This window comes from Bos indicus, chromosome 24 (assembly GCF_029378745.1).
Source record: "Bos indicus isolate NIAB-ARS_2022 breed Sahiwal x Tharparkar chromosome 24, NIAB-ARS_B.indTharparkar_mat_pri_1.0, whole genome shotgun sequence".
Lineage (NCBI taxonomy): Eukaryota > Metazoa > Chordata > Mammalia > Artiodactyla > Bovidae > Bos > Bos indicus.
In genome coordinates this window covers 31,999,022-32,019,973 of record NC_091783.1, presented here as the reverse complement: position 1 = coordinate 32,019,973, position 20,952 = coordinate 31,999,022, and the positions used below count along the sequence as shown (strand labels likewise).

The 20,952-nt window shown below is 41.1% G+C and overlaps 1 protein-coding gene across 5 annotated transcripts in view; it reads right to left on the bottom strand.

Annotated features, from left to right (window-relative positions):
• ZNF521 (zinc finger protein 521) overlaps nucleotides 1-20,952 on the bottom strand; it is a 312,190-nt gene that overhangs the window by 26,217 nt on the left and 265,021 nt on the right. For all 5 annotated transcript variants that reach the window (XM_019986858.2, XM_019986855.2, XM_019986857.2 and 2 more), the window contains 2 exons: nucleotides 5,943-6,074; nucleotides 3,359-3,474 (listed from right to left, as the gene is read on the bottom strand). In XM_019986858.2, coding sequence (XP_019842417.2) covers nucleotides 3,359-3,474; nucleotides 5,943-6,074 — 248 coding nt within the window. The remainder of the gene's footprint in view (nucleotides 1-3,358; nucleotides 3,475-5,942; nucleotides 6,075-20,952) is intronic.

Sequence of the window (20,952 nt, the reverse complement as noted above, 5' to 3'; positions counted from 1 at the left end):
TGTATTGAAATTAAAAGCCACTGTTACTACTGAAGAGTTTAGAAAACAGATCTACATAGATATTTCAATGACTGTGGATACTAGCTTTGTAATAATGATCACACATTAACTATAAATACTGTTTTATCGAAGGAGTGATACACATTTTGAGCCTGAGTATTTGCATCAAGGCCAGATATGTATGATTCTGAGGTGGGGTTACAAAAGTAAGTGTACAGCTTCGGATTGTGAAAGAAGTCTTATTTTGGCTCAGATCACAATGTGAATGAATGAGTCAGAGGTGTTTTGAGAGATGTTTGACCTCATAAGGTCATAAAGACTCAAAGACTGAGTTCTGTGTTCTATACCACGTCTTCTACACTAGCGGTTCTCAAAGTGTGGCTCGGGGACCTCCGAGGGTCTCCTAGACCCTTGCGGGGAGTCTGTGAAGTCAAGACTATTTTCATAATAACATTAAAACACTGTTGGCCCCTTACGCTCTTGTTATCTCATGAGCATACAGTGGCATTTTCTAAGGGCTACTTGACATGTGAACATACAATTTCTCTGACAGCTAATAGAACCACAGATTTGTGTATTTTTGTGTTTCAAATGTTTCTCGATTTCTAATATGGAAAATATCAATACATAATGTGAGTGTGCGTAGTTGCTAAGTCGTGTTGGACCCTTTGTGGCCCCATGGACTGGAGCCCACCAGGCTCCTCTGTCCATGGAATTCTCCAGGCAAGAATACTGGAGTGGGTTGCCATTTCCTACTCCTGGGGGTCTTCCTGACCCAGGGATCGAACCCACTTCTCCTGCGCCCTCTGCATTGGCAGGTGGATTCTTTACCACTAGCGCCACTTGGGAAGGCCCTCAGTATACAGTAACCCATGTAAATCAAAGTGCTTTGTGGTCTTCAATAATTTTTAAGTGTCACGGCATCCTGCTATCAAAGAGGTAGAGAACCCCTGGTCTATACACTAATGGAAAGACTGTACAGTGTACAGTCCATGGAACTCCAAAATACACTATGAAAGAAACCTGGAGCCCCAGAGAATGTGTTTAATTGCTTACTTCTGTCTGCTAGCCAATGTGCCACATGTCACCACTGCCAGAGTGTGGGGTTGTTTTAATGAAAGACACTGAAGTGGCCACCAGGTCAGTAGTGTTGTTGTTTAGTTAGTAAGTCATATCCCACTCTTTTGCGACCCCGTGGACGGTAGCCCGCCAGGTTCCTCTGTCCATGGGATTTCCCAGGCAAGAAAACTGAAGTGGGTTGCCATTTCCTTCTCCAGGGGGGTCTTCCCGACAAGGGATCAAACTCGAATCTCTGGCTTGGCAGGCAGATTCTTTACCACTGGAGAAGGCAATGGCACCCCACTCCAGCACTCTTGCCTGGAAAATCCCATGGACGGAGGAGCCTGGTAGGCTGCAGTCCACGGGGTCACGAAGAGTAGGACACGACTGAGCGACTTCACTTTCACTTTTCACTTTCCTGCACTGGAGAAGGAAATGGCAACCCACTCCAGTGTTCTTGCCTGGAGAATCCCAGGGACGGGGGAGCCTGGTGGGCTGCCCTCTCTGGGGTCGCACAGAGTTGGACACGACTGAAGCGACTTAGCAGCAGCGGCAGCAGCAGAGCCACCTGGGAAGCCCACTCAGTTAGGGTTAGGGTTAGCATTAGAATCTACAAAAGTGAACTTGTTCCAAACTTTCCCCCAAGAATACTAGCAGGAAGCCAGAATCTCTACAACTTTGATTTTAAACTATTAGGAATTCTGCTTCACAGTTTACATATTAATTAACAGCATCATTAGGCATACTGCCCATATCTTTTAAAATCAACACAAAGGACTTACCCTTCCATACATACTGCAATAAGAATATTATGTTTTCCAATAGAAATGCAGGTTATTTTAATGACATGTACTTTTAAATAATAGTCTAACTTGGTCTATCTTCTGTATCCAACGCACAAACACATGACGGAGTAGAATTCTTTTTTTTGCAGTGATGAAAAGTCTATAGCAACTTTAAGTCTGGTGCATTGACTCATCATAACTAAATGACATCACCCATTCTTTCAGAGATTTTTTATCTTACGTCTTTATTTGCTATGTGTTCACTGATAGGATAAAAACTGAGATGTTATCAACAAACTATAAATTCCTTATTTTGATACAAAATTCACATAAATATGGCTTCCCTACAGCCCAAGGAACTCTAAAGCTGCCCTGGGGTCCACAGCGCGGGATGGGAGATGAAGAAGTGGGTGGGGCTTTGGGTCCCTTACTCCTACCTCAACTATGTCAACCACATCAGACCCTCTTCTGGTTATTTAGGGAATTTGATACCAAAGGAAAAAACATCATCCTTACCCTATTTCAGTCTAAATAACTTTACGGTTAATAATAATCCTCACAATAATGAAATAACTGGATTCTAATTCATTCTCCTCCAAAGGCACCAATGAGATTTAATTAAAAAAAAAGTATTACTCTTATATCATTCCATCTGAAAAATGAGGATATATATTAGACCCATTTTTCTCAGATGAAGTAAGAAGAAAAAAACATTTATTTTCCTTATAATAAGTGACATTTCTGGGTTAGGATCCAGGTCTCTGACTGATACCAGCCTATTGTTAAGAATAATCAAATTGACCAAACATTTCTATTCTATTTTAGAGTTTATACCCCATATTCAGAGCTTTTATTTAATTTTACCTAACAACAGGCCTATGAATGTTACATCTGTCTATCATTTTCTTCACATCCGAGGTCCAGTCACATCCGAGGTTCAGAAACATTATTGACAAGCACAAGGTCACACATTTTGCAAGATTCAAAGCTAACATCTTTGGGTACCAAAATTTGTACCCAAAGGCTGCCACTAAATAATAATGATTCCATCCCGTTAAGCAGAAGAAACATATTGGACAAGAGTATATCTTCTTTCCTCTCTTCCCTTCTCCCTTCCAATTTTAAGCCCCTCAGGACAACAATAACCTGGACATCCAGCCAGCTTGAAGCCCAGTGGGAACAGAACATGAATAAAACAGGGTTTGGGAGAATGGGCCTTGACGAACGAGGTGAATGATCCCACAGTCCAATAAACCTGACCCTGCAGTCTATCACACTGGGTCAGAAGGTCCAATTATAGGTCTGTTCTAGTTCTTTTTATGATTGACAGCAGCCAGAGGCAAAATGACTTTGGTGTCTGTTAATCCAGCCTCTAATTTTCCCTTTGCCCCAATCCATACACAGCATCATGGTGGCCAGGGTGAGTGATACGGTGAATCCAGACTTAAAATGCCCTTGTTTCCTATAAGTAGAGCGACTGCGTTCAATGCCAGGCCTCCCCATGGGGACATTACCTGCAGCTCTGTTTGGAAGAAAAACTTCTGTGGACATTGTGTGCAGTCGTAGATCTTGTCTTCTTGTCCATGGGCAGAGAAAATATGCTGCTGCAACTTGTTTGCTTGAACAAACACTGAAACGATAAAAGGAGAGTGAACTGGGGGTTATTTTCATTCCAAAATGCCCTCCGTTGATGGCTCCCTGTGAACAGCGGCAGAGGAATGGACTGAATGGAGTGCCTTCTGGGTGTGACCACTGCCAGGGTCCAGGGGAGAGCAACGTCACACATGCTTAGGGGTTGGGTCTCTGGCTTTTGTTAAGATGCACTCTACCGAGCACCTATTTCAACACAAACAGCTCCAAAGTAAAGGTTTATCGTGGCCCTGCTCCCCATAAATCTTTTAAAATGAAAATTGTCAAACGCACAGCACTGTCTGAACAGAAATGACTCTTATTTCTCAGCAACCCACAGGTTACAAAATCATAGATGCCAAAACCCAGTTTATTGCATTTGCCTAAAGTTACAGCTAGCGAACAGTTCTCTATTTAAATGTGTTAATGCTAAAAATAATATCCCACAGCTACTCTGGGGCACTGTCTATAAATGTGAAACAGAACGGCAGGTAAATTCTCTTTGGATACTTTAAGATCAACTCAGCCTACACATGGAATGCAAGGGTTTCAATAATATAAACATGTTCAATTTTAATGACTACAAAACAAGGCCCTAAGACTGTGTAACAGTTTACCTAGGAGACATACTATTAATAATTAAATTGTATATGCCAGAGGCAGTGTTTGGGTTGGGAGAACTGACTTCTGATGGATGCCTGGTGTACTGTGACCTAAAAAAGTTTGCATCTACAATATTAATCTGTATAGGCAGGGAAAGGATTTATTAAAGATGTTGGCATTTGACTTTGACTCTATTCTAATCATTAAAATTATTCTAATTGCCAGCCAACCTAAAATATTAGAATATTGTTCTTGTGAGTCATACATTTTAATCATATTTCTCATTATTTTAAACATCTATCAGATTTCTTCTTGCACTTAACATGCTTTATATTGGAAGAGGTTTTTTTTGTTTTGTTTTGTTTCTAAAATTACTTCAAGATACACTAAACAATTTAGGTCTGTCAGCGCAGGAAAAGCAGACCATTCATGATTAATGCATTTTTGTCTTTTACCTACATCAACCCAAAGAAATGGGGTTTTGATACTGATTTGCAATGAATCTCCATCTAACATAGCACATTTTATGAGGCTCCCAGCCATAACATGAAGGAGCTATTTTATTAGGGGTCTTAATCATGAAGAGATCTATGACCAGTCCTCCTTAGGAAGACTTACTATGAACTTTTATAAAGAAGCCAGACTCCTGATGCATTGTATCTTTAGACAAATACTATGTTATAGTAAAAACACATATATATATTTTAAATAATAAGTTGGAGGAATCAAAAAATAGTTCCAAAAGAAGGAGTGGCCGAATGGGATGCAAGTACTGAATGAAGGAGCCTCACGGGCAAATGGTAAAGACAGAACCACCAACACAGTCTGGTAGTATTTCACTGGAACATAGCCTTTCACTTTTGATTTAATTACAGGACAGAAATCTACAGGCTGAATGCAGTGAAGGTTAATAATCAATGCTTTGGAATTTTGCTCCACAAACCAAGAAGGTGGTTTTAAGAGAAGGATATATTTTTGTTTTGTTTTGCTTTTTCTGACAAATAAGAAGGGCATATAGCCTTGAGGGGTTTGAACAATGAGTCCAAGACACAGGCAAAATAATCACAAAGGATTTTCCAAAATAACTTTGTTACTGTTATAGGAGCAGCAGAAACGTGTGTGATCATATTTCAACCCCTATGGGCTTCAAATTACAGTTTCTGATTTACTTTTTTTTTTTTTTGCTGCTGCTGCTTCTGCTGAAAACTGTAATGTTACAGCATCTCATAAAAGTTTCTTCTCAAAAGTGTAAACATAATATTGTTGCTCAGTCGCTAAGTCATGTCTGACTCTTTGCAACCTTGTGGACTGCAGCCCACCGGACTCCTCTGTCCTCCACTATCTCTCCGAGTTTGCTCAAACTGATATTCACAGGACATAAGACCTCATCTAATCTGTTTTTTTAGTTCAAAGAACTGGGGGAGGGTTCTAATAATGACTTTAAATTTCATATGGGGAAATGTTACAAAATTCTCTGTGTTTAAATAACAGACATGTGTTGACACCACGGCTGACTTTTAGTCTCACGTCTTGCTATGAAAAAGCTCCCTTTGTCTCGCTAACCTTTTAACGTCGAGGGGAGAAAAGTGAATGGAACATGGATGTCATTTTAGAAACGGAAGAGTGCAAACTTCTGAGAGAACTTAAAATGCCATTTGTTCATCCTGACAGTTAACCTTCCTGACCGTCTGAGCCTTTAAAGTAGGCAGCAATCAATAATGCTAATCAGCAGAAATCAAACATCTTCTCCCTAAATTGAACCGCAGTCAGATCTGTAAAAGGCCACAGCAGTGGGAAGTATGCCTTGATAGGAAAGACGTGATGTGGCCATGAACCTCTCCCGAGTTTTCCAGATCATCTTCCTACCTGTAAAGCAGACGGGACACTTGAAGGTACCGCCCATCCCTTCGAAGCTGTGCTCGATCAGGTGGCACTGCAGCTTGGCAGGGGAGTCAAAGGTTTGGCTGCAAAGTTTGCACTCGTGGTTCAGCCCTTCATCTGTCAAGGAAAGCATGTGAGCAGAAAAGTTGACACCCATCACATCTTTGACAGGCTAGTGAGTTACCTATAACTCTGTACATTAAACTCTTTCCACCAAAAATCAATGATTAGTAGTATATATGGGTTCTGGTTAATTTCACATTATTTATGAGTTTATATCAATTGAAAACATTTCTGGAATTTAAAATCGAATGATAGTCACAAGGCAGGTTTTATCTTACGGCGGTGTGTGTCAAGCTTTGAAAGTATAATTGCTAAGTCAGTAATGAGGCATCTCCTTTCCTCTAACTAGTAAGATTTTATGTATGTTCAGTTGCTCAGTCGTGTCTGACTCTTTGCGACCCATGGACTGTAGCCCACCGGGCTTCTCTGTCCATGGGGATTTTCCAGGCAAGAATACTATACTGGAGTGGGTTGCCATTTCCTTCTCCAATCAAGATTTTATAGGCTGTGTATTTCCAAAGTTCTAAAACAAAGGGCCCATAGAAGAATGAACTACTTCCCCAGGCTTATCTTCTGGTTTATCAAGAAGGTTCTAGAGCTTTCTGTTACTAACCATACTTTTTTTTAGTCGTTTTCCCATTGACACAGATTTTTCTACTTCTAAGATTTTCTGGCAATTTTGAAATATTATTAATGCTCACAGTATTTTATAAGTGTTATTTTCCTGAATGGCACTCCTATCCTCCATATATTCTGAGTGTACTGTTCCCTTCATTTTGTAAGACAGTCTCAATTTTACCCCCCAGATCTAGACTTTGCCTGTACTTCTTCAAAGGCACTTTGATGAGCTCCAGGCTCACTTTTGACTAGTCCTGGAGTATTCTTTGATAGCTTAGAAACAAAATGGTAGAAAAATATTTTAATGTAATAACAATTATTATATAAAATGAAAAGTCTGTGTTGTAAATATAAAACATCATTTGTATGTTTTTTCATCAAAATGTTTATGAAATTATGCATTTAAGGATTATTCTAACTTGTTTCAATTTTCAGTTATAAGGAATGAAAACCAGTAGCATGAGAATAAACAACCCATCGCTTCAGTGCCTACTGTGTTCCAGACACTACTGTTCTAAGACTGAATTCACTGAGTTTAACAACAACTACTCTTATTCCCCTTTTAGAGATGAGAAAAATGATGCTCAGAGTTGAATTGACTTTGCTCTGAGTCATAGGACCAGTTCTTGGTGGAACCAGAACTTAAACCCAGGCAGCCTGACCTCATGGTCCATGATTTTAGCAGATATACTGTGTCAGAAACCAATTACTCCCAAGACTCTCATCAAGAAAAGTAAGGGCTAAGCGGCTTCAGTTTAACCTGAAATGGTATCAAGTTATACTTTTATCTTCTCTTATTTGCAGTGATTAGAAATGCTACTAAGGAATATCTGTGTCAGACAGTCTAGGTCAAGGGAACGAAAAATACATTCCCACCGCAGGGGTAATGAGTCTACACTCCAAAGTTGCTTCCTTTGAGTCAACACAAGAGGCATGCAGAAATCCTTCACCAGTTGGTATCACTGGCAACATAAAGGCTCAATTACAAAGTGAATTATTATTAGCTAACTAGGAGTAAAATCACTCTATTTGTATTCCTAATCTTTCTTCTCACACAAGTATGAGTCTTTAGAAGCAGAGGATTGGAATTTGTAAAAAGAGAAGCAAAGCACTAATTAAGCCACCCAGTACTGTCTACATTTCACAGGAGATAAAAACCTACTCTGTATTTGGGTGGCACAGTAAATTCCTTGATTATAATTATGTAAGAAGGAGTTTAATTGTGCATACTTGACATGACAAGGGGTTATACAAAAAGCTTTAGGGATTATATAAGATCAAGGGTTTTTCATCTGTTCCCTTCTCTCTCTCTTTTTGAAAATGCTAAAGGCACCAAAATTTTTGTAAATTTTGGATATTTAGTAATATAAGAACCACTGTTTATGGTAGAGAATTGGGTCAGTAAGTTAATCGTCAGAAATGCTTGCCAAATTTAAATGTTTTCTATTTCCTCAACGCTGTATACCTTTCTTGTGATGGTAAGACAGTAACTAAGAGTTCTAATTTCATCCTTAAGTTATGTGTTTTGCACAAGGACCAAGCTGTGGTCTGTGAGTCTGAGGAGGTGTACACATTTGTTCCAGAATTCTTGAACTTGCAACATTTGTTGAGGAAAATACATAGGCCTGGGCTTCTCAGGCGGTGCAAGTGATAAAGAAACTGCCTGCCACCGCAGCAGACAGAGAAGAGGGTGCCTACCACCGCAGCAGACAGAGGAGAAGAGGGTGCCTGCCACCGCAGCAGACAGAGGAGAAGAGGGTGCCTGCCACCGCAGCAGACAGAGGAGAAGAGGGTGCCTGCCACCGCAGCAGACAGAGGAGAAGAGGGTGCCTGCCACCGCAGCAGACAGAGGAGAAGAGGGTGCCTGCCACCGCAGCAGATAGAGGAGAAGAGGGTGCCTGCCACCGCAGCAGACAGAGGAGAAGAGGGTGCCTGCCACTGCAGCAGACAGAGGAGAAGAGGGTTTGACCCCTGGGTCGGGAAGATGCCCTGGAGAAGGAAGTGGCAACCCACTCCAGTATTTTTGCCTGGAGAATCCCATGGACAGAGGAGCCTGGGGGCTACAGTCCATGGGGTTGCAAAGAGTCAGACACGACTGAAGGGACTTAGCACGCATGCACATGTATGTAGGCCTGATTAATTTTCTTGGGAATAATGACTGACTGTTGTTGCTGCTGCTGCTAAGTTGCTTCAGTCGTGTCCAACTCTGTGCGACCCCAGAGAGGGCAGCCCACCAGGCTCCCCCATCCCTGGGATTCTCCAGGCAAGAACATTGGAGTGGGTTGCCATTTCCTTCTCCAATGCATGAAAGTGAAAAGTGAAAGTGAAGTAGTTCATTCGTGTCCGACTCTTCGCGACCCCGTGGACTGCAGCCTACCAGGCTCCTCCGTCCATGGGATTTTCCAGGCAAGCGTACTGGAGTGGGGTGCTGCTGTCTTCTCTGAGCGATTGACTGTTACATGAACATAATGTCAATTATGCAAGTGAGGGTGATCTTCAATGTGATGTTATCTTTCAGGACTAGGAATATTTTGTTTAGCAAAATAATATAAGGAAAAATAAATAAGATAGTATAAGGAAAATGTCCTCATCAATTTTTATTTATTTCCCATTCTAAGAACAGAGAAGTTCAGTCACAAAATGTTAAATACTCAAAATTGAGTCCAGGGAGAATGGCATTGAAACATGTAAAATATCATGTATGAAACGAGATGCCAGTCCAGGTTCGATGCACGATACTGGATGCTCGGGGCTAGTGCACTGGGACGACCCAGAGGGATGGTATGGGGAGGGAGGAGGGAGGAGGGTTCAGGATGGGGAACACATGTATACCTGTGGCGGATTCATTTTGATATTTGGCAAAACTAATACAATTATGTAAAGTTTAAAAATAAAATAAAAAAAAATGGAGTCCAGTGAATTCACAAAAATGTGACATGCTCATAAAGTATTCATGCATTATTAGTGTAGATTTCTTTTTCATGAATTTCATGCTTTGAGAGGGCACTTATAGCAATGATAATGACAACAGCATCCAGCATTTTCAGAACTCTTTATAGTTTAAAAGCACATTATAATATTAAAAAAATGTTGGAAGTTCTATCTGCCTTTTATTTCGAAGTTACCTAGAGGTCTTTTCCAACAAATAACTTGTCCTAGTTATTTGAGTAGGAGAGAAAATATATCTGAATGATTACACAGCAAATGACAAGCAGAAGCCAGGATGCTCCGATTTAGACATCAGACATGCCCACCCATTTATCCTGCTGTTGTTAATGTCTCTGCTCATCCCCATGTTCAGACTTACTTATCATCACAGGGTCCAACGATGATGAATGAGAGAAAGAGAGGGGAACCCAAAACATTTTCATAACTGGTTAACATAATTCATTCTGTACTTTTAAAAACTGAAGTAGGGGGAGAGAGGGTAATGGGCAACTAATTAAACTTATTTATAATAAGAATTTCAAAAGTTTATACTTAGTCTCTGTCGAACTCTGCCGTCATTCTGCATGTGCATAGTGTGGCTAAGGGCAGTTTTCAAAGAATTTCGAAAACACTCTTAGTCCTGGGGGATCAAGCTGAGCTAAGCTCTGTTTCCTTTCAAAACGGAGCTTCCCTCCTTCCTTCTTCCTGTGTGGTAGGTCCTTAAGAACGGTACCGGGTAACCATGGTTTCCCTTAAAAGTCCATGCTCATGAGGGGCCGCCATCAACACCTCCAACTTCGGGTCAATTTAAGTCTTAGACACTCACCTTGTTTCCTAAAGATGACAAAAGCTTAAAAAATTCGATTGGGGTAACCATTTCTGCTCTCGGGAAAGGTAGCAGCTGACAGTAATTGGATAATCCAGTCTGACTCATTTATTAAAAAGAGATTCTGAGTCAGCTGATTTAATAACCATTACAATATTCCATTAAGAACATAATAGGCTAGAGCAGCCCTATATTTTTATTAAGAGTGATAGGGGGCATCTATGGAAGAAATGTCAGAATTTTTCTTCCTCTTTTTTTTTTGCTTATCTATAGTCTTCAGATTTTCTATAATAAGCATAATTTACCTTTATAGGTTACTTTGAAAATTAAAGAATAAAAACACTATCTTTTCTATGCGCGTGCTATGTCGCTTCAGTGGTGTCTGATTCTTTGCTATGGACCGTAGTCTACCAAGCTCCTCTGTCCATGGGATTCTCCAGGCAAAAATACTGGAGTAGGTTGCCATGCCCTCCTCCAGGGGATCTTCCCAACTCAGGGATTGAACCTACGTCTCTTATGTCTGGTGCATTGGCAAGTTGGTTCTTTACCACTAGCACCACCTGGGAAGCCCAATCTCTTCTACACCTTACTAATAAAGATTGATTACAACTCTGAAATTTTAAATGCCAAAAAGAAAATGAGCGATATTATGAAGTATAGAAAAAGTCCAATTCTGAAGATTAGACTGAGAAGTATTCCAACCAAATATACGTGAAAGCACAAATAAGCACATGTAAAGAGAGAGAGAAACATCACTATGCATATTATCAACTGAATGAAAAGAATATGGAGCTTTCAATACAAACCCATACCTTTTCAGAACAAATAGAAAACGCCCCTTTCTCGTATCCCAGTGCAAGGGAGCATGCATGCCACCAGTACTGTGGATCTGATGTTAGAAAAGGCAAGCGTGAAGGTCTTACCACTGAGAACGTGTTGGCAGCCAGCAACTTCCTGTCCTGGTCAACTGCTTTAAAGCATGATCAAAGATGGTTTGGGTATAACTGAGAAATCATTTCACATGTATATAAAGTTCAGCTAAAATAATTATTTCCATTTGTTAATCTCCATTTAAATGTGAACATAAATGTAAACAGGAATCAAGTCTACATAGAAGAGACTGATGCTAATGTAAATATTTACTCCAGTATTAAATGTTGCAAAGGAAAGAATCTGAATACATAATTGCAATGCAACCTCATTGCCTTTACTAGGGAATGTGATAATCATTTACTATAATCATGTGCCCCAAGAACAAAATCTGTTCCTCTAAGGCCAGTTCAAAGGGGAATGATAATTTCTCTCTCTCCAATTTATAAAACCTGGACAAACACAACTATTAATCAGCCAGTTTTGTAACAGAAAAAAATAAGAGCTACCATTCAAGCACAACCCAGGTTATAGGCTCCAACGCGGCAATTGTTAGCGGAACACAAGACACTGACATTTCAATACAAGCTCTCAACAAGAGAAGCCCTTTAAGCAGCCTCCAGACTGTGTGTCCCATGTTTACACTCCTTTTCCTTCAATAAAAACAAAAATCTAGAGCAGCTACAAGCAAATGTTCAGTGGTTGACTTACATGCAGCTGTTATCCCAGGAATCACTGGGGGACCCCTAATATCGTCTGATCAACACTGCAGCCATTACTGAGGACCAATTTGTAACGGTTTATAAGTAGAACTCCTCCCGTTTACCCTGGAGACTGGCCAGAAGGGTCCTCCAGCCTCTTGCACCGCATAAATCTACAGGCTAAAGTCCAAAGCGAGAAACCCCTCCTGGTACCTCATCACGTGGCATGGGGCCATCCTTGAAAAGCTCTGATCTGAGTGAGAGTAAACTCTGCCCTTGGAATCCAAACAGAGGAATCAAATGCCCTGCAGTTGCAATTTTTCCAGTTCGACTGTGTATACCACCACATCCTCCTCTATATTTTTAAATCCAAGAAAACTCTGCCCTAAACCAATTCCCAACCCCCAACACTTATACTTTGGCTTCTCCTCTTCCCTGAGTTAATTTCCAAGCACACATTTATAAGCTAGGGGTCTGAGGAGTAACAAAGAAAAGCCACACATGACAAAACTCACCCCTCGGCTACGCTGGCTCACCCTAGGAACCAGGAGTAGAAAAATAGGCTGACTGTACTGTAATTTGCCATGTACACAGCCATCACATATTTCTAGGCCCACAGTGCTCAGGCCACTGTAATTTGTTGTGTTATATACAGTACATATTTCACAACAGTAACACAAACACACTGAGTGCTAATCTGGCAATGGGGAATATTACTCAGTCCTCAAAGTTGGCCAGGAGATCCGTCATCACGCCCCAAAGTAAGGCAGCATTTGAGAGTACTGAATATAATATGAACCCTTTCTTTACCCTGGGCTTCCCTGGTGGCTCAGATGATAAAGAATCTGCCTGCAATGCAGGTGACCCAGGTCCTGTCTCTGGGTTGGGAAGGTCCCCTGAAGAAGGGCATGGCAACCCACTCCAGCATTTTTGCCTGGGAAATCCCATGGACAGGAGAGCCTGGTGGGCTACAGTCCATGGAGTCGAAAGAGTTGGACACGACTGAGCAACTAACTCTTAACACTTGCCTTACCCTAGTTAAAAAGTTCTACCCTATTCTTCTGAGCAATTCGACATGAAAATGAATGTTGCCTGAAGACTGTCACTGCATTTTCTTGGATTTTTCTCAATGGTAGTATGAGAATGTCTGGCTTGTATTTCTATGCCACACAAGAGAGGAATATGCGATACAAACAAGTGACTCCCATTAAGACAGGAAGGGCACTGGGAATCCTGAGAGTAATTGAGTTATTTGAGTAATCGGGGTAATTGAGTAATCGGGTACCTCGGCTTTGACTATCCATACACAAAATACCTAACCCTTAAGTACATCAAGAAAAGCAAAATGATAAACATCCCTTGTGTCTCAGTGAGAATCATTTTTCCCAAGATCATGTGTCTTTATTTATTTTGGCTATGCTGTGCAGCATGAGGGATCTTAATTCCTCGCCCAGGGATCGAACTGGTGCTCCCTGCGTTGGGAATGTGGAGTCTTAACCACTGGACTGCTAGGGAAGTCCCTCAGCTAGAGTCTTATTTCAAGGACACCTACAAAGTGCAGGCCTGCACTGAACTCAGTTACCACCTGCTTTTGGCCAACAGTCTAAGGCTGTGATGCCTTTGGACTTTATAAGCAAAGCCACTGATACTGACACTGTTATTTCCTGTCTTGAACTTCTCATTATCAGCAGGGCTGGAGCAGGAAATGATTCAACTGGGGTCGGCTGCATTGTACCCAGCAGATTTTAAAGAGCCCAGGGGCTGCCTCGAGCCCCATAAACATCAGCAGCTTGGAAACTAGCAGGAGGTCCAGGTGGGTTGGGATGGGAGAGGTAGGCAGTGGGATTTCAGATGCTCTGAGAGGCAATATCGTCCAATTCCTTGGCTATTATTATCGGTGGTGGGTAGCAGTTATTAGAATATTCTCATGTAGGAGAAAACCCTGGAATGCTGTTCCAACAATACACAATAAAACAAACAACACACTATAAAAGGTGGCTTCCCTTCGGCTGCGGGGACTCGGCAGCGACACTGTGGCTCAAGTGTGGGATCAGGGCAAAGCACACAGTCTAAACATACCTTTCCGACCCGATTTTACCTCCAGGTCTGCATCCCTTCCTTTACTTTTCTAATCTAAACGTGGGCCCCGTAGCTGAAGGCCCAGAGTGTGTGTTACACAGTGGCAGCAGGTAGCTTTAAAGGCAAAGGTTTGGGGCTGAAATGTTTTTATTAAAAAAACAGAAGACAAACATCAGTTTAGGGTAAGGCACTGATAAAATCACTTTGAGCTCCTCCTCACCCTACTCCCCAAACAAAAGACACTCTTAACTAAGGAAAGAAGAAAGAGCACGTGCTTCTTAGTAACAGTACTGTTAGTTCTGAAAAAGCAAGAGTGAAGACGGGGTGGGAATGAGGATGGAGACCCACTAAATCTGTAATATAATCTCTAGTTCTGCTTAGAAACTAGGGTTGCTTTAAAAACTATTAACTTATATAAAGCTTTGACTTCACTGTATGTCGTCACGTTCCACTGAAAGGGGTCCGGTTTATTTGAACAGGCCATTTCCCCCTTATCTATGTTCACTTGAAAGTAACCCTTTCTCTTTTACAAAGTTTTCATCACCCGATCATTAGTGCTCTTCTGCTCTCTCAGTTCAGTTCAGTTCAGTGGCTCGGTCGTGTCCCTCTTTGCGACCCCATGGACTGCAGCACTCCAGGCTTCCTGGTCTCTGCCTCGACAGAAAAGTTTCTGGGCACACAGGATAGTCTAAAAACATCCACTTCTGCATCACATAATAATTAGACATGCAATGGTGACTCAATGGTAAAGAATCCGCCTGCCAGTGCAGGAGACAGGGGTTCGATCCCTGGTCCGGGAAGATTCCCTGAAGTAGGAAATGGCAACCCATTCGAGTATTCTTGGCTAGGAAATTCCATGGACAAAGGAGCCTGGGGGAGCTATTGTCCAGGGGGTTGCAAAGAGTTAGCCACTAAAACAACAACAAAATGATGGGAAATGGCGTGCTCCCAATTTCTCAATTCAGTAATACATTTCAGCTCTTGCCTCTCCTATTAAAGAGAGGTGGGTGCCAACCCCAGACATCCTAGTACCAAGAGAGTGTCAAGAACTTTGGGGTTATTCATCAATTCATGCTACAAGGCAAGTTTCAGGAGGGCAAGGGCCTGTTTTGTATTAATGCTTGCCAAACACCTAGAATAGTGCATGGCTCAAAGTTGAGACTCACTGAATATTTATTGACTCTATGGCAAATATATACTTAGCTGCTCCTACATCTAATTTCACTTGAACAAAATGGAGAGACTAACAACAAAACAATGTTCATTAATCAATTGAGTTTTAAAAGTTTGCTCTTTTCCCTCATACATTAAAAGCCTTTGCAATGTGACACATTTAGGCTAGCCAAATTCACCTTATGTTGCTTGCCTTCATTATTTTTTGAAATAAGATTAAAACATTCTGGCAAATAAAGCATTAACAAAATAACTATCGTATTTGCCAACTTATGTCTGGCAGGAAACTGATGAATCAAACTTATCCCTATTTCAAGAAGGAAAATGCTATTCTGCATTCAATATTTCTGAAATACCAAAAAAGAGAACCATGTGAAAGAAGGGATAATTACCTTCTATTTGTCTCAAGTCACCAAGGAATCTCTACAGCAGACATCCATGACCCCACAGTTCATGTTTTAAGCAATTTTTATTACTAGTTATGTATTCTTATATTACAAAGCTCTATTCTTTCAACTCACTGGTTAAATCAGATATATGCATTTATTACCCTCTTTGCTTGAAATTTCTCGTTTGATATGAAATACCTACTGTTAATGCCCTCACATCTGGGACTCACAGAGAGAAGTACAGGTATATCTACCTTCAAGCACTGTACAAAAAAATTAAATTGTTAAAATCAAAAGAGGACAGTTCATGCAGCATGGACTAAGTGTAACTGGCTTTAAAGTTAAATCTGCTGGGAAAGCGTCTTGGAGAGGTGAGATGGTACAACTGTCGATATGAATTCCACACAGTGGAGGGCCAGCCCTGCCCCAGACACAGTCCCCATCAGGTGTGTTTCTGTGCTGAGTTGATGGCAAGGGGCTTCTTTTTTTAAAATCTTCTTCTTGGCATAAGGCCACCGGTTCTCTGAAGGAGAAAGTCTTTCCAACACTGAAAACCTGTCTTTTCTTGCTAGAAGGGGTAGGTTGCTATTGTTGATGATTTAAAAACAAAACAAACAGAAATCTCCAAATCAAATCAAAGAAAGAAGTTCACTAGCTTCAGTAAGTTTTACAGATTCCAACAAGCATGGGGGTTCTTAGTGCCAACAGGTTTAAGACAAGAAACTAGCCAGGCAACTTCCCTGGTGGTCCAGTGGTTAAGGCTCAGTGCCCCCAGTGCAGGGGACACGGGTTCAATCCCTGGTCAGGGAACTAAGCTCCCATCTGCCACATGGCATGGCCTAAAAATAAATAAATAAAAATAAAACTATAGAAATGCCATGAAAAAAGATAATAAAGACAGAAAATGCAAGTAGATACTTGAATAAACATTAAAAAAAAAAAGAAAAAGAAACTAGCCAGGCAATTCCAAAGCAAATTATCTTTCCAAGAAACATACCTTTTGATGACTTATGGAAAAGATGACATCTTTATTCCTCAACCATGGTGTTTAGAAACAGGATTCAACACCAAAGCTTAAGTCAAATCTTATGGGGCATGAGGGTCTAAATGGGGCCAGAATCCCCCAGATTTCCAAAGGCATGTCCCCTGCCCCTCTGACTTTGTGGCTGTGCTAAGGAAGTCTGGAGTGGCAATGCAAAGATTGCAGTACTGCTCGTTATTTGCAAATGATTCACATTTTTATTGTTCTATTGGTGTGACCTTAGAAACTCGGCCTTGAAAAATTAAAAAAAAAAGATAATGGCGCCATAAACGCAATAAGAGTTCTAAAAACAGTTTGTTGGAAATGTGCTGTGAAACCTGAATTCTTCTAATCAGACGATGCCACCCCTTAGAGAAATTTTCCTGTGCATTATTAAAGTGATATACTGTACTACTAGTTAGAGCTCCATAACCTTTAAATTGCCCAATTGTAATTAAGGCCACTAGTTTTATTTAGGAAGGTTCAAGGAGGCTTCATTTAAGTTGGCTTAACTAGTGTGAATTTAATGTCATGCTGCCAGAAGGCAGAGGAGCTCGCTGGCCTGGCTGTTCTGTGGCACATGTGGCTGTGGGGTCATGAATTCTAAATTAAGCCCAGATTTAAAGAACCTACAGATACCAGAAGTAGCTGGGTATGTGCAACTAAGCATGCCCATGTTTGCCTGCACGCATCATTCATTCATTCATTCATCCATTCCGTGGGCAGCTTTCTCATTTGGGAATCTAAACACATCTGATTATTTATAGTGAAGGAGAAGGGGGTTAAAGCTACTGTTAAAGGCATAGTGATCACTTTCATTGCAAGGTGAGGCCTAAGCCCATGGCCAATCTGCATTAACGATTTTAAATAAAATAGTTTATTTACTTGCAAATCTGTAGGAAATCGCAATCCATTCCAGTATTCTTGCCTGGAAAATCCCCTGGACAGAGAAGCCTGGCGGGTAACAGTCCATGGGGTCGCAAAGAATCAGACCTGACTGAGTGCACACACACTGTTATGTTATCATCTACTATGAGATGATAGCTCTCTAAAAAATGGATTTTCTTTTCAAACAGCTAAAAAAAATTATATAGTAGATCAACTATACATTAATCAACAACGATCAAGTGATAAAAAATAAAACGTGCATATAACAAAGTTGTAAAGGCAGGAATGTTATTCTCATTATAAAAGAAATTTGAAGAAGGAAAACGTACAGTTGGGTATATGAGGAGGAAATAAAGTGAACTATTTGGACAGGCCACTCGGTGGAGCGCTGAAAATAATATATGAACTTCACCGAAAGGGCAGCACATCCAGGACTGCAAACAAAAGATAAGAGAGAATGGAGGTCCTCAGTACAGAGACGAGGAGAACCAAAGGGTAGCAGAGAAAGAAAACACCTAAGGATTTGACCTATGTTCAAAATTCTACTGGATGTGAGCTTGAAAACATTCATCTCTGGATAGAATGCTGGCAATCTTCTGTGGCTCCAACGGCAATAATGATAAATGAATTTCTTTACAGCCAAGTGGCTCAAACAGCCAACTCCGTTACCACTATATAATTAATAACAATAAGCAATTAAAGAGAACAGCGGGCTACAACTATAAGGTGTCAAAATATATTAGCAAAGGAAAAAAAAAAACTGCAACACGCTTAAAAAAAATAAATGTACAGGGTGTGAATCTATGTACAGTTTCTTCTTCGATGCTCTGTTTTAGATAAAGCTTTTCATGCTTGAAGAAAAATAGTGGATGGCATAAAACTACTGTAAGGTGATTAAGATCCCTCCAAAAGCAAATAATACTCCCCATGCTCACAGAAATCAGAAAAGTAATATGGAAACATGATTGTGAAGGCACGGGAGAGCTGGCTGACCCCAGTTTGGCGTTCTGCTTTTCCTAAGAAATATTCTAATAAATACCTCCCTAAACTGTATTTGTTGACTCATGGGTTTTCAGAGATCCCAGAACATTACTTTTTTTTTTTTTTTCATGTAAAATCAAGAAGTAATAGACTAGGGATGTGTAGGCAGAAGGACCGAGTGAATGTATGTGTGTATGCTAAGCTGCTTCACTTATGTCTGAGTCTTTGCGACCCCATGGACTGTAGCCCGCCAGGCTCCTCTGTCCAAGGGATTCTCCAGGCAAGAATACTGGAGTGGGTTGCCATTCCCTTCTCCAGGGGATCTTCCCGACCCAGGGATCAAACCCACATCTCTTACGACTTCTGCACTGGCAGGCGGGTTCTTTACCACTAGCACTAACTGGGAAGCCCTGGGCGAATGTATTTATTTGGCTAAATGTGGACTGTTTGCTAGAGGTTAGAAGGGGCTTTGGAGACAACGGGCTTGTTGAAAAGATGAGAAAGTTGAGACTAGAGATATTAATTAACACGTTCACCCAGGCAAAGCATTTTGGTCATGGCCAACCAGAATCCAGAGTTCCTGATTCCAATATTATGTTCTTTGGGTTCTTTAAGCTCAGATTTAAAAGTCGCTGGGTGTGCACTGGTACACATCCCCAAGTTTGCCTATGTATATCATTCATTCACTCATTATACTGGCAGCTTCCTCATTCGGGAATATAAATATTTCGATTATTTATAGTGTGAGGAGAAGGGGGTTAAAGTTACTCTTAAAGGCATAGTGATCACTTTCATTGAAAGATGGGGCGTAAGGCCATGCCCATAAAACTACACTGGCCTGTCAAACCCTCATTTAAGTTTCTTCCCTCTTAAGTACAACAATTTCAGTATCAATTATGCAAAGCAAAAGTTATTGTCTCTCTAGGTCTCTTACTTATGTGCAAAGAATTATTTATACTTGCAGGCCACCTGGTCCTCCTTTGCTCCCTGATAAGAAAAAGCCTGAATTTATTCCAGTCCACATCATCCCTGATTTCCTAATCAAACTACCTACCTATGATTAAGGGTCTGCTGCATTGGAGTAGGAAATGGCAACCCACTCCGGTGTTCTTGCCTGGAGAATGCCAGGCACAGGGGAGCCTGGTGGGCTGCCGTCTATGGGGTTGCACAGAGTTGGACACGACTGAAGCGACTTAGCAGCAGCAGCCCTTGTGACCACACCCCTCTTCCCTCTGGAAAGCAGAGCCTTAGCTGGCTTGCAGTGCCTGTTGGTAGCGGAAAATTAAATTTCCCATATCTCACAATTCTGCAGAAGTGCTAGGAACAGCATCCTTGGTAAAGCACGTTGGGCTGAGCTGTCAATCTGGAAGGAACATCCATGATTACACAACTTACAGCGCTGAAGGCATCCATGGCCAAATGCAGATGCTTCCTCCCAATGGCCATCGCCCATTGATTTGCTTAAACTGTCCCCTGAAACCCTTGGAACCTGGGCTTGAGACTTTACAGAATTATCATTATTCAGAAACAAAGACTGACTCCTTAGTTCCATCCTGCCTGTAGCTAATTATACTTCTTCAAGTGCCTGAGTCGTTCCCTGATACAGTACTAAATGGAAAATTTGGGAAGAAAATGGGACTCCATGCATATCTTAAGTGCGTGGCTTACTATTAATAAAAAAGGCAATGTCGTGCTTCCGCACGGAAAAATAAGAGCTCACTATGTTCCTCGCCTACATTTCTTTCTTGGGCATCGGTCTGGATACACCAGCACATCTAGACACTATATGCTGAAGCCAAGATGTTACCGGGGTACCAATGAATCATGCTCATTCCTAGTTCCTTCTGTCTGTTTCCTATCAGTCAAGAGCAGCAGTAGTGAGAGTTACTATCTACTGAGATGGGAAAAAAGTAGGAAGAGAGGGAATGGGGTGGGGCGGGGAGAGGAAGGAAGGAAAGAAGGAAGAAAGATGGAGGATTCATGTTGTAACAAAAATTTCTTTTCTTTTTTTTTTTAGTTTTATTTATTTATTTATTTTTTTAATTTTAAATTTCTTTTTTTTTTAATTTTATTTTATTTTTAAACTTTACATAATTGTATTAGTTTTGCCAAATATCAAAATGAATCCACCACAGGTATACATGTGTTCCCCATCCTGAACCCTCCTCCCTCCTCCCTCCCCATACCATCCCTCTGGGTCGTCCCAGTGCACTAGCCCCAAGCATCCAGTATCGTGCATCGAACCTGGACTGGCATCTCGTTTCATACATGATATTTTACATGTTTCAATGCCATTCTCCCAAATCTTCCCACCCTCTCCCTCTCCCACAGAGTCCATAAGACTGTTCTATACATTGCCTTATTTCTACTCAGCTTGGAAGTACAGTGAAGAAGCAGATATTCCTAGGTGTTTTGCTAGGTCAAAAACCAAAGCTAAAGACTATGAAATGGATCTAAC